The following is a 15,241-nucleotide window of genomic DNA, read 5'->3' on the forward strand; positions in this document are numbered from 1 at the left end:
TGGGAGATCCAAAGATAAGAGAAAGGCTATTGAAATATATTATTTCATTGATTTGTAAATGTGTAAACACATTGTTAGCACATGTATTACATCTTGGGAAACATTATTACTGATTTTACTAAAAATTCACAACTAAAAGAGTAGACAAAATCACAAAACAGGCCACAAACAAAACTAGTGTAGATCATTCCTCTACAAAGACAAGCATGGACTCCACTTGATATGGAAGAAGACTTTGTCAGAAGAATTCCAGGAAGTCGTCTAGCGCATTATATTTTAGACGACTTACCTGTAAGTCGTCCCAGAAGTCTTCCAGATCTGAAAAATTTGCATATGAAATCCAGATCTGAAAAACCTGCATATCAAAAAACGTTCAAATGGCTTAAAAACAGAGAAAATGAGTGGAAGATTAGATAAATCTACCTTTATAGAACACACAAAAATACATATCTAAAATTAATAGATCTACCTTTAAATGAGTGGAAGATGAGAATCATCTCATTAAAAACCTGCAAAAAAAAACGATAGATTAGTGAGAAAGACATGATACAAAACTGAAAAATTCATATAAAGTTTGGTTTTTCAAGTCAAAGAGGTTAGAGTGGGTTTGGAGAGTTTTAGTGTGGGAAAAAAGTAAGACCTTTATAGAACAGTAAGCTACCAAATGAAGAAAAATCAGACATAAAAACTTACCAAAACGCTCAGATCTGTTATGAAAGGGAGACTTCGTCAGAAGACTTCCAAGAAGTCCAGACGGCTTCCTGGAAGACTTCATGGAAGTCGTCTAGCGCATTATATTTTAGACGACTAACAGGTAAGTCGTCCCAGAAGTCTTCCAGATCTGAAAAACCTGCATATCCAAACCCAGATCTGAAAAACCTGCATATCCAAAAACGTTCAAATGGCTCCTGCATATCCAAACCCAGATCTGAAAAACCTGCATATCCAAACCCAGATCTGAAAAACCTGCATATCCAAACCCAGATCTGAAAAACCTGCATATCCAAACCCAGATCTGAAAACACCTGCAAAAACAAGATAAATTAGTGAGAACGACATGAGACAAAAACAATAAATTGATATAAAGCTTAGTGTTTATAAGTTCAAAGAAATTAGAGAGAGGTTGGAGAGTTTTAGAACGATGAACATTACATTTTTGTTGCTGCCATTTGAGGGGAGGAGAGAAAATGTGTAAATTTTTCTTTATATAGGGAGACAAAAAATCCAATTAGGTTAGAATATTTTTGATTCAGACGACTTCCTAGACGACTTACTTGTAAGTCGCCCAGAAGACTTTAATATTTTTAGCGGGAAATTAAAATATTTTTAGCGAGAAACTAAAGTAGAAGACTTCCTAGACGACTTACAAGTAAGTCTTCTAGTTTAAATTATTTAATCGGAAAAATAATTTTTTAAAACATTTTAGGCGGAAATATTTCAGCTAAAATTATTCATAAAATTTTCCCATGGAAGTTGTCTAGACCCTAACCATAACCTCTAAACTTAATTAACTAACTAAACACTTCATAAAATCAAATTAAACTTTAAAAGTGTTTATTGTACACAAAAATAAACACTTACAGGTAAAAATTTAATTTTTTTTGAAAAAAAACATTCAAGCTTTCCAAAATCTAACCCTAAGAATACATACAATACTACAACATATGTTGTCAAACCCTAGACTAAAGAATACCATGATTCACTACCTACACTCATATATGTTGAAAACAATTCAGTTTTGTTATAATTTAATTTATATCAATTAAAACTGTTTATAAGTATATGATTTTAATTTTTCGCTTATCAAAATATATTTTAAAAAATTTATAAATTATTTTTAAGATCAGCTACACCAGAAGACTTACTTGGAAGTCGTCTAGAAAACTTCTAGTATCTCAGACGTCTCAGATGACTTACTGGGGCTATATTCGTAAAAATGGCTTCTGTTTTTTTGTCTGGTCACAAGGGGATGGCTGTATTTTCACATGGCTTTTAGGTTAGTTTTGCATTTGATTCAAGTTTGGGTATAGGTTTGTATTTAAAATCAAGTTGTTAGTCATATTTGGCAAATTCCCCTATTAAAAAACAATGAAATTTTAGTAATTCATTTAAAATATTAATGACAAATAAAAGTTTAATTATAAATTTTTTAGTTTAATTATAAAAAAATATGTTGAGAAAAAAATTAGAAAATATTACCAAAAGTTCAGATATTTTTTTAATAAAATAATGTATTAATGTATTATCAAAAATAAATTCAAAATTCATGTAATCTTCCAAATTCAAAAATAGTAGTGTAATTTTTCAAAGTTTATTAACAAAATATAAAATTTTGAATATAAATATTCAAACTCAAAATGATAATATTTCAAATTTTAAAAATGTATTTTCTATAATATAGATAACTAAATATTAAAAATGTATTATAGCAAAATGTATAAATTGAAGAAAAAAAAAGCATATTTTGAAGGAGATTATCTATTTGATCATTTCATATTGTTATTTTATTAAACCTAATTCGAAAATATATTAGTGAGTAGTAAAAATTAATAACAAAGTAAAATATATTAAACAAATTACTATATAGTAATAATGTCGAATAAGAAATAAACATTTGTAATAATATAAGATAAATTTATAAAACAAAAAAAAAATACCTGCATGGACGTTCGGGTAAAAATCTAGTATTCTTTCAAATAGAGTCTCTTCTTCGTTCTTCTAGCATCTTTTGTATTGTTTTAAATCAAATCGGTTCTTATTTTTTTATTTTGTTTTAAATAATAAAATTTTGTTTCTTTTTCTCTTCTAACACATGTCGGGCTTCGTTAGTAGAGGACCTAGAGGCTTTGGTTTTAAAAACATTTCTATAGATTCTGTGGTTTTATCTTTAGATTTTATAATGTAGAATTATTTCAAAATTTTAAAATCATTAAAAATAAAGCTGTAGAAAATTGATTTCTAGAACCAATATATTTTCTTTCTAAGATTTTGAACAGTAGCGTTAGACTTTACAGGAGTGTCCAATCCAGATGTTGGTTTGGTTTCGGTTTATAAAAATAGATATCATATTAAAATCATATCTATTTTAGTTTAATTCGGTTTATATACCGTCAGTTTTTTGTTTATTCGGTTTTATACCAAAAAACCTAAATATATTTATATCTTATCATATTTTGTGAACTTTATTTTATATGATTAGTTATTGGATTTAATATAAGAGAAATTGCACATGATAATTAACAAAAAAAAACTGAAATTAAATAACCAAAACCCATTTCTCTGTCTTCCTTTCTCTTCCTATCTCTCTCTACCCTCTCTCTAGAAATTTAATTTTGGTTTTCTATTTGGTTATTTCACCAATTCTCCCTTAATATAATACGAAGATATTTCGGATTTTAAATAGACTAACTTTATTTGTTCTTTTAGTATTTAAAATAATTAGTAAACATATTAATTTAATAATACTAATATTTTTTTATAGAATAAAAATAAGAAAAATTAGTAATCCATAATATTTTTAAATAACTAAATATTAGCACACATATTTGTCCACAAAATAGTAAAAATTATGTTTAGTTTATATTGATAAAAATGAAAAAATAACTCTAACATAAAATAAACTATTAAATTAATAATATCAACATTTTAAGTATGAAGATCATATCAATAAAATAAATTATGTATATATTATATAATTTACATATAATAATACTACTATATTTTAATTGATCGGTTTATTAGGTTTATTCGATTTGATCAGTTTATATACCTAACCATATCTATATACCACAGTTTCTTAAAAAATATCATCAATTCGGTATTACCAAATTCAAACCACTTTCTTTCTTTCGGTTCGGTTCGGTACCGATTGTACACCCCTAGTTAAAATAATATACTTCATCTGTTTCATAATATAAGTAGTTTTAGAAGTATTTATTTTTGTTTCAAAATATAACGACTACAGTTTTGGTCGCTAATTCGTCGTAAGGCCGTTTAGGACGAATTAGGGACGAAACGGCTTTCGACGTAAATATTACGACTAACATTATTGATCGTTAATTCTTCGTAAAGTAGATATAATATTACGTCATTTCTGCTGGTCGTAAAGCTTCGTTGTTAGATAGTCGGACATACTAGTCGTTAAAGTCATGTTAAACGGTCGTATGGTTTACGACGAACAGTCGACGTTAACACCCTGGCTATTTGTCTTGTCATTGGACCTTTGAAAACAATCGGCATTAAAACATCTTTAGTCTCTTCTGGTTTGGTCAGACTGTCTTGTAAGCATTGTATATCTGGTTTGGTTAGATAATGTTCTTCTTGGTCTGGTTCAGCTGGAATGTTCTCATCATATCTCCTGCCCGACGGTTAGTGCATTAAATTTTGGAGGCTATAAATACTTGTTTACCGATTATTAATCACCACATGACATTTTCTGTGTTTTGGTCTCACTCACACGATATCCCGAATCACTTTCTAATAGGTCACATATCGTTCCACTACTAAAGTTCAATCACACTTACTAAAGTTCGTTTATAATATTTGACCAATAAGATAAGTGCAATTTGATAATTTAGGTAGTCAAATCAATTTGATAATGTATGCTAAGTGCAACATACATTAGCATATATCACAAAGTGAGATATTACACATACGATCGATAATTTTTTTCCTTACGAACAATAAATTGGGAATGTATATATATCATTGATGTTAGTATAACTATTTGCGCTTTTATAAAAACAATAATTTAAAGACAAATATTTTGGTGGTGTATTTAAAAATGAAAGAATTAAAAATCGGTAAGTTTGAAAGAAATAGTTAATACTCCTCGTTCCCGAAAGTAAGATTTTTTAGATTTTTTCTTGTTCCACAAAGACAAATTTTTTATATTGTTAACATATTTTTTATAATTTTGAGGAACATTAATTGAAAATATTTGAATTGATTAAATTTCATTGGTGAAAAATTATTGGAAAGTGTATAATAAAGTAAAAACTAAATTAAATTATAAATATGTATTAAATTCTTAATAAGCGTGCATATTCTAGAAAATCTTACTTTCGGGAACGGAGAGAGTATTTTATTTTTGTGACTCACCTAACATATCATCATTTTGTCCAATCTGAAGAATAAGAAGAAATGTCATTGCCACCTTAGCATATTCAAATGATTGATTAACTGAATTTCGGTGAATGTATAGTTTGCCAATATTTTAAAGGCGTGATTAAAAAAACAATTCCACACAAATATCTCAAATAAATTTTGTTAATCTTTTTAATACCCAGACTTTTTAGCTACCTACTTTAATATCTCAACTAATTATTTTACCATTTTAATATACAAATTTTTAAAAGGTGTTCATTTTAATATCCAAAATGTATTTATTTGAATCAAAAATATTAATAAGTTTAAAATAAAATTTAAAAATCTTTAAAATTCACAAAACAATCTTTAAAATACTAATTTTATTTTTAAGTCTTAGAAATAGAAGTAACTAAATTGTGTATAATCTTAAATTGTGTAATAAAAGTTTTAAATTTTAATATCAAATTTAGTTTTTTTGGAAATAAAAAAACTAATTTGTTTTTCCTTCAAAATTAAGTTTTTCTTAATTTAATTTTCCATAATTTAGTTAATTTATTTCCGTTAACTGAAAATAAGTGTATAAATATTTTTTTAAAAAAAATCTTAGATTTTGGAAACTTTTTAAATTTCGTTTGAAATTTATTAATATTTTGATTAAGATAACAAAGTTTGGGTATTGAAATGTGCACAGATTTAAAAATTTGTGTATTAAAATGAGTAAAATAATTAGTTAATGTATTAAATTAAGTAGCAAAAAAGCTTGGGTATTGAAAGCTTAAAGAAATATAGTTGAAGTAATTTATGGAATTTTCCTATTTTAAAAACATGAAATCTATATAAGTTTTTGCACGTGTAGTAAATATATTATTTACGTCCGGTTTGGGATCACATCTCATGTTGAGATACGAATTAGCCATTTTGGGGACAATTGGCATATATATGTTAAGATACGAAATAACCAATTTCCCCGATTTTCATCGTCATTTGTAATCACATTTTGTAGGTTTGAGTTGAAATGGCAAAATAAAATGAAACGAGAATTGAATGAAATTGCGAAACCGTTAAGACGAGGCGAGACGTTAGGAAAAGAAAATGTCGAGAAGAAACCTGAGGCGCGACAGTGTTCTTGTTATTATTTCTTGTTCCAACCACCATTGATTCTCGAATTTGACTTTAATTTTCAAACTTTATTATATGTTTTTAATCAGATAGATTGGGTTTCAGATCAGATACTAGAATAGATTGGCTCGTTCTTGGAATGGGTAGGTAATTGCTAGTTGAGTTATGCAAAATATCATTAAATTGTTTTTTTTTTTTGATAAAATAATAGAACTTAAATTTAAATGAACCAATATCATTAAATTGTTTTGGACTAAATTTTCTTTAATCAATTTTAAATTAAAATAAATGATAAAAATATATTTTACGTTGAATGTATTTTTGGAAGAATTTTCAGTTTGAAGACTATCTCAGCTGTGGAAAATGAACTAAAAAAAAAGTCCGCAGAAGTTCCTCCAGTTGCGGAGACAACTCTTTCTCCATATTATCATCATCATCACGCCAAAGAGAAAAGTTGACTGACCAAATTCTGATGCAAGCTTTTCTTATTCTTCTTCTTCTTCGTTCATCCCCTGGATTTCAAAGCCTCTCAGGTTCTTTCTTCTCACATTTAGTTATTACATACTAATGTTCCAATTTGTATCTTCAAGTTTCTGTTACTCTTTGTTATCAGAAGATTTGAAGTATTGAATTTTTCTGTAGAAGTGGCAACCAATAAGCAAGACAATGAAGTGTGCAATCAAATCTGATTCAGGGAGCACATCCACTGCTTCCCTTTCAACGACTCTTACAGTAGAGAAAGATGAGTCTGAGATAATGAACCCGAAGAGATTGTGTGCAGTAAGAGCAGGTGACAAAGAATCCCTTGTCAAAAGGATAAAAGATGACGCAAAGACCATTCAACGACTCGTAGATAATCATGGAAACTCACTACTTCATATCGCTGCTGCCTCGGGTCATGGAAATATAGTTGATTATATAGTCTCTAAATTTCCCAATCTTGTTAGAAAGGGAAATCTGATGGATGAAAATGCTCTTCACGTTGCAGCTAGAGCAGGCTGTCTCACTATTGTTGAGTTTCTTGTTAGATTCGTAACAGAGTCTTTGATGTGTGATATGTTAATTTCTGCTAAAAGCAACAACGGAGATACGGCTCTACACATTGCGTTGAAAGAAAAACATGAAGATGTTGCTTTCTACCTTTTAAGTGTGAGGCATGATGTATCATTTGATGCGAACAATGATGGAGTTTCGCCCTTATATTTGGCTGTAGAAGCTAGATATTGCGAGCTCGTAACAAAAATGCTAGAGTCTTTATCTTGCCCATCTAAATTAGCTTTGATGTATGGTGCAAAATCTCTTGTACATGCAGCAATGAGGGCCAAGAGAAGAGGTTTGTACGTGTACCTATATTTATAAGGCTCTATGTTACTTAAATTTGATATTCCCTTCCTGGTGATTCCTTTTTTTTTTTGCAGATATACTTGGTATTGTTCTTCGTCAAAATCCAAGACTTATTGAATTACGCAACGAAGAAGGAAGAACATGTCTTTCATTTGGAGCATCAATAGGATTTTATGAGGGGATTAGCTACATACTATCAGACTTTGACAAAGCAGCTTCAAGTTTGTGTTATGTTGCTGATAATGATGGATTCTTTCCGATTCACATGGCAGCGAGTGAAGGACATGTCAGAATCATAAAAGAGTTTCTTAAACATTGTCCTGACTCAGTAGAGCTACTTAACAATCAATGTCAGAATATTCTTCATGTTGCTGCCAAAACTGGCAGGTCCAAAGTTGTCAACTATCTTCTAGAACTTGATGAAGAGAAAAGAATGATGAATGAACAAGATGTGGACGGAAATACTCCATTACATCTAGCCACGAAACACAGGCACTCGATGGTTGTGAATATACTTACCTGGAATGAGAACGTTAAGCTCGCAACAATGAACAATGATGGCTTTACAGCTCTAGATACCGCTGAGGCGTTAAAGGACAATGCCTACATACTTCGGAAGGTATGTCAACCTTTGTAGTTGCATGTGTAAAACACATCCTTATCCTTATATGACTTTTTTTTGGTTTACAGAGATTGACTTGGATGGCTTTGGTATCCGCTGGTGCTCCAAATGGTCCGAAACAGATTCCTTTGGACAGGGTTTCACCTAGTCTCATAGACAATCCGGAAATATACAAAGATAGTTTCCACACTCTTATGGTGACTGCAACACTTGTGGCAACTGTAACATTCACTGCAGGTTTCACATTACCTGGTGGTTACATCAGCTCCGCTCCAGATTTAGGCATGGCAGCATTGATCGATAAAATGAATTTCAAACTTTTTATCTTGTTTAACAGCATTTCAATGAGCAGCTCTGTGGTAACTATAATGGCTCTTATCTGGGCACAACTAGGTGATGCTATTCTGACAAAGAAAGCTTTTAAACTAGCTTTACCGCTTCTTGTAACCGCTCTTCAATCTATGGCAATGGCATTTGTGGCTGGAGTTACTCTTGTCGTAAGCGATCTCCCATGGCTTTCGCATCTGGTATTAGCCACAGATACAGTATTCTTTTTGTTCCTGATGCTGCTTATCATTCCTTACGCTTTCTCCTCAACCAGACAAGGCTTTCTCCGACGCATCTTCTACTTTCCTTACTTCTTAATGCTTTTGGCCGTTGGTGATGAGAGCAACAACATCGATTGCTAAAAGGGTCCTCTGTTTTTAACACTCCGTGTTATGGAAACTCTCTCAAATAAAACAGGAGATGTGTTGGAGCTTTAGAGTTTGGTATAAAGAGCAGACACATCCACTTGACAGTTGTAACGTTAAGATTGTGTTTGGTGTATTGTATCGCCGTTTACTATATTTAGATGAGGGCACATGAGTTTATTTTGATTATGTTAGTTGTAAGATTAGAAGACGATATATTACAATTAGTAAGGGAAAATTAACATCAGATGCAGTTGTCAGTATATAGGAAGAGAAAAGACGAGAGACGGTGAGATTTTAGTTAGATACTGAACTATAGTTTTTTTTAGTGTTATCTCATCCTATTTCCCAATAAAAAACCATTATGAACGTGCTTTTGGAAAAAAAAATCAGAACCATGCCCTGGTCAACAACTAAATCATCTGATGGATACTTAGATGGTAGGAGCATTACCAGAAAGGCAGAAACACATGTTGCTTCTGAGACCAGAGTCACACTTCGATTATTAGGGAGGAAAAGTCGATCGCTTTTTTTTTATCACCATTAACCGTCAATAACAGTACTTAAAAAGTATTTTGGTATATTTTATTTAAATTTATATCTAATATATTCTTTTTATTCTTAGATTTTAAGAGATTTAAGAGGTATTAGATTTTGACCTGCCCTCTAAGAGGGCGAATATATTTTTTCTTTTATATCTTTTTAGAAATTTAATTTTTATATTTATGTTTTTTAATTATATTTATGTTTTTTTAATTATATTTATGTTTTTCTTTGTAATCATATTTGTGTAAAATATTTTTTTGAAAATAATTAGTAAGAGGTTTTGTGAAAATCGGTACCTATAGAAGTAATCATATATTGTCCCTTATCATAACATATTATCCTATATTATGATTGAACAATGTCAATTATTTTATAGGATACGATTTTTTTATTTATTTTAGAAGTAATCATATAAATATGATTTATTTTTTTCTAAATGTGTTAAATATTTTTTGGTAATGAGAATTTTTACATATGGAAGACGATATGTTTTGCTAAAAACTGTGTTTGAGTTACTGGACTGGACCGGCTGGACTGTGACTCGTTTTTTTAAGCTTTTCAGGATTGTGCTAAAATCGGATTTGAATCAAATCGGCAAACCTAGTAATAAACTGATCAAAATTATTAAAACCGGTGATCCGATTCAATATCAAGATTTGGTTTCTCAAATTCAAGTTAAAAATAAATGAAAACTGAATTTTAAAAATAAATTCACAAAATTTTATAGTATTTTCTAATATTTATCTAAATAAATTAGTCTCATCATATTTTTATATTAATTTTTGAATTTTTTCAATTTAATTTATATCATTTTTAGATTCTAACAATGATATAAAGTTGTATCAAAATAATTTTATAATTATACTTATACATATATAGCTATTTCATTTAATATGTCCGGTTATATCGTTGTTCTTAGTTATCCCAGTGGTAGTATAGTGGGTTAAGCTTTCCAGTACAAATTCGAATCGGGGGAAGCTTGTTTTAAATTTTTATTTTATTTTTAGGTTAAATGGCTTAGTAATTTACTAAAATGACCTTGTCTTCAACCTTGAACCTGCGATATCTGTCACTTTTTTACAGCCGCTTTTCATTTTTCCCCCACTGATTTCTCTTGTTATTCTTGCAGGTTTCAGTCATAATATAACGAATCTAAAGTATATATGTGACTATAAGCTTAAAATCTACAAAAAGTTGAGTTCTTTCAATTTTTTTATTCATTCCCAAATTAACACCAAATCACCACGGTTCTCTGCCGCTCCATGCTTTTCCGGCGAATAACCAGCTACCGAGGCCGCGTTCTCGAACATGGCTTTTTTATAAAACATCTGAAAAAGGTTTAATAAGATTTGTGGTTGTGGTTGATTACTTCGGCTTAGATGTTTACGATGGGTTACTGTAAAGTGGGTTTTATCAACCCAGTTCGCTAAGCTGGGTTCATCAAACTTAGATTACATTATAACCATGATTCTTCAGAAATTAGAATACCTCGTTTGTTTGTGCCGGTTGGATTATCATCACTTTCTGTTCATAACACTAACGTTTGCTCAATAAGCGTTTAGTGTTAGGATAATGATGAGAATAAGATCGTGCCTTTCTCAAAAAAAAAAAAAAGAAGAGCGTGCATAGTATTGAAGAGGTTTGATTCGTTTAATATTTAGTTCAGTTATATTTTAATTTGGACATAACCTTTCAACCAGTATCGTTGATATTTTAATAGAATATACTAGATTCAGACGGGTATATTTTTTGTTTTACATATTTTTTATAAAAATTTAATTTTTATATTTACATCTTTCTTTGTAATCATATTTGTGCATTTTTTTGTAAGCATATTTGTATTTTTGTTTGTAAGCATATTTGTGTGAAATATTTTTTTAAAAATTATTACAAAGAATTTTGATAATTATATTGAATTAGTGATGTTACATAACTATACACATGTGCCATAGCAATTTAACACTTTAATTTTATACTTTACTCGTAAATAAATAGATATTAAATTTTTTTTTTAAATAACAAAGTAGAGTACAATTTTGTTTATTAATCAAATAGTAATTAAATAAATACAAATTATATGTTTTGATTAAAGTTTCATGATTTAATTTCATATATAATCATAATAACATTATTATTACACATAATAGTACACGTAATATTACAGCAAACAAAAAATATTACACATTATAATATGTCATGCAATTTAAAATGGATATTATAAATCAAGACCCATGACCCAGATTTGTCTAATTATTATGAAAAACATATAATTTGGATTTGAACGGCAACAAAAACAAACACGTATGTTATTTAAATAACAAAGTATAATTTGAATTACAACAAACATGCAAAGATCAATGCCCATGGCCTTAATTTATTATATTTCGATGTAATTATACTAAGTTTGGCATAACATTTATTAACTGATCATTGATCATGTTGCTATTTTAATAGATTAGATATTTGAATAACATTTTTATACAAATCAATTTGATTAATGTAAAACTTAGGCAAACAAAAAATTTAAAACTGGTATTATATTAGATTAGTTGACCGTACAAGTACTAATTATTTACCTTGGTTTAGTGCATAGAAGTGTCTTTGTTTTACGGCATGTCACGTGTTCGCACCAATTACATCACTTTTTTGATTTTTTTTTTAAAAACAATTTCTTTAATGAATGACACTAGTGTAAATATATCTTAGTATTCCTTATGATAGCTTCTAGATTTCTGCAAAAACATTTCCAAGGCCGTCGTAAAAAAGTTATCATTACAGACTGAAATATTGCGTTATTCTTTCAGATCCTTCGTCAATTTTGTAGATCTGGTATATAAATTTCATTCCAAACATTCAAAATCCAGGAAAATGTATTATTTTTACAAAACCAATTTATTAACCGAATTTGGCGAAATCACCACGGTTACTCTCCGCCGAACGCTCCATCGCCGAGCAATCGACCACCACGCCCGCGTTTCTGAACCTACAAATATGTCTGTTTTTGTGATTTAACCTATGCAAATTTGTGTTTGTATCATACTTTATATGAAATTGTACTCTCTGAAATTAAAGTTAGTCGACAGTTAGAAGTGAGTCCCGCATAATTTGGAATTGAATTAGTTGTTACACTATTTGTATAAAACGCATAAAGGTCAGTTAATATTGATATTTAGTAGGTGGTTATAAAATAACTTGTACTAAACTTATATCAATAGGTCATGTTCCTAATTTAATAGTATTGATACTAGATTTTGATCCGCACGATCGTGCGTTTTTTTTAATACTAAAATATTTTATGTTATACAATAAAATATATTGATAGATTAATATAATTTGGTGTTATATATTATCTAATTTTATAATAATATTTGTGTGGCGTATAATATTATTACTATAAAATTTATAAAAATTTATTTTTGTAAGCAAAATTTATTTTGAAAATATTATTATTTAACAATACTGATTTACTTAATTTTTGTTTTATTTCTAAATTTGAAATATATGTAGAAATCAAATTAAGTTGAACCTACATAATAAAGAATTTGGTATATATTGATTAATTAAATCAATTTATTATATTTGTTTAAATAATAAACCGAATTAGTCTTTAACACAGAGAAATACACAAACGTTAATAACAGTAGACTGAAATTATATATATACGATATGAATGAAGATCAAATATTTCATATATGAAGGGAGGTGTAAATTAATTGTATTACATGATAAAATCATTTAAAAGTATGACTTTTAAGTGGTCTAAATTAATTGTATTACATGATAAAATTATTTAAAAGTATGACTTTTAAGTGGTCCAAATTGAAAAAAATTCATATGAAATAACTCATAATTTATGTGCTAAATAAATTAAATATTTTTACTTTTAAATTAGAAATAGAAATGAATATTTATTTTAAAAACATCTTTAAAATATTTCTTAAATTTAATTTTGAAAATCAAATCAATTTAAAATTGTTATTATCATTAAAATATTATTAAAAGTATTTTGTATAATTATTAATTTCTTTTTACAATCAAAACTAAATTAAAATTTATTTCTAATTATACTTGATAAATAAAATTTTAATTAACTAATTTCGAAAATATATTTTAAAAATATTCCAAAAGATATTTGAAAGATTTTGTTAGACATTTTTTTAAGATATTTATTATTATTTCAAATAAAAATAAAGATATTAAAAGATATTATAACCAAGTTATGTAAAATTTAATAAATTTTCTAGGGATATTCCAAATAAAAAAATCACACATAAAAGAAGTCATGTTATAAATCATAGAGTGGATTGATATTAACCAAGACTAGAAGAAGGAGGCCCATCAGCCACGACCAGGCCCAGCCGCGGCCGCGACCAAGAGGAGAGAGAGTCGGTCGGTTTGGACCGACTTAGGATTATAACGTTTTCATTTTCTTGTTATCTTTAGTTTTCCTATTTTCTTTTGGATTAGGTTTTGTACTCTTTACATTTATCTCTTCCTTGTAACCCCTATATAAAGGGAACTTATTATTCAGAAATAAACACACAGTTTCCCCATTCTTTTACAACACGTTAGCAGCACGATAGCCTCCAAAACCCTGAGACAAAATCGAAACCTAAAAGCCTAAAACCGGCGACTCTTAAACCCTAAGAACGTTCTTCGTTTGTTCCAAACTCAGACGATCCATCTAAACTCCCAGACGTCCCCTGTCCATTCGGATTCGATGTCCCCAGCTCACGCTCCAGCTCAGACGAAACCCGATCAGCACACGGCTCGCGTCCGAGACACCTCGCACCCGAGACAAGCTGACAGCTCGCGTCCGTCTCGGTTCCGCGACCCGATAGGAGCCTGCAAGCGTCCGTTCGTCTTGTCTTCAAGTTCCATCCATTCTCTCTCTCATTCTCTAGAGGTCCGGTTCTAAACCCCTACAAAGAAAAGGTATATCTTGATCTGAGAACCTAGAAAGATCAAAACCCTAATCCATTATTATGGAAACTTTGTTCTTGATGAAACCCTAGAAATTACATAATTAAAACATACAAATCTCATAACTAGTAACAAGGATCGATTCCATTAGAACATAATTGATTAATTATTTGTTTCTGATCTGAATTTGAGAAACCCTAATTTTGGAATCGAAACCCCTAAACCTAAAGCTTGAATTCGATTTTATATGTTCTTGCTTGATTGATTGATTTAATAAAATCTGAACCTCAGGATTGTTAAATTGATTAAAGTAATCTGATCTAGAATTTAAATCCTAAAGGCCTTGAAACCTTAATCTTAAAATCGACTTCTACTAGTGCTTAATCAAAACCCTAGAATTGATTAAGATTGCTTGCATTGACATATGAATCTGAATATGGATTGCATTCATACTGTTTTAAAAAAGATCGACCAGCATATAGTTTATACAAAGTTGAAACTGTTTGCATTAGTATAACTACATGGCCGTGTGGCTTGATGATTGATTCGCACCATGGTCGATTAGATTGCTTGTTTTTCATAAATGCGTAAGACATGTTTGTGGCCGAGCTTGTTAATTACCCTGCGGCCACATGATCACATTGTGAACCTAAGTTATGAATGATAATGTGATTCAGATGTCGAAAATCTCAAACAGAGACTATGCAGCCCTTAATCTCTCCGGAGATAACTACTTGCAGTGGACGCTAGATACAAAGATCAGCTTAAGGTCAAAGGGACTTGGTGATACAATCATCAAGGACAACAATGAGGCCGATAAGAATCGGTACAGGGCTATAAGTATTATACGCCATCATCTCATTGAAGGTCTAAAAGATCAGTACATCACGATGGAAAATCCACTAGA

At 29.6% G+C, this 15,241-nt stretch overlaps 1 protein-coding gene across 1 annotated transcript; it reads left to right on the top strand.

Moving 5' to 3' along the window:
- The first annotated feature begins 6,562 nt into the window (after positions 1 to 6,562).
- Positions 6,563 to 9,093, top strand: LOC106325946 (ankyrin repeat-containing protein At5g02620). Its single transcript, XM_013763998.1, has 4 exons — positions 6,563 to 6,740; positions 6,850 to 7,540; positions 7,626 to 8,170; positions 8,242 to 9,093. Exons 2-4 carry the CDS (start codon positions 6,874 to 6,876, stop codon positions 8,860 to 8,862), a joined length of 1,833 nt encoding a protein of 610 aa, XP_013619452.1. The 5' UTR covers positions 6,563 to 6,740; positions 6,850 to 6,873; the 3' UTR covers positions 8,863 to 9,093.
- Positions 9,094 to 15,241: the final 6,148 nt, after the last annotated feature.

This window comes from Brassica oleracea, chromosome C2 (assembly GCF_000695525.1).
Source record: "Brassica oleracea var. oleracea cultivar TO1000 chromosome C2, BOL, whole genome shotgun sequence".
In the NCBI taxonomy this organism is placed as follows: Eukaryota; Viridiplantae; Streptophyta; class Magnoliopsida; order Brassicales; family Brassicaceae; genus Brassica; species Brassica oleracea.

Coding starts and splice junctions, on each gene's coding strand:
- LOC106325946 (XM_013763998.1), top strand. CDS start 6,874: ATGAAGTGTGCAATCAAATCTGATTCAGGGAGCACATCCACTGCTTCC. Junction 7,541..7,625: donor AATGAGGGCCAAGAGAAGAG/GTTTGTACGTGT, acceptor TTTTTTTTGCAG/ATATACTTGGTATTGTTCTT. Junction 8,171..8,241: donor ATGCCTACATACTTCGGAAG/GTATGTCAACCT, acceptor TTTGGTTTACAG/AGATTGACTTGGATGGCTTT.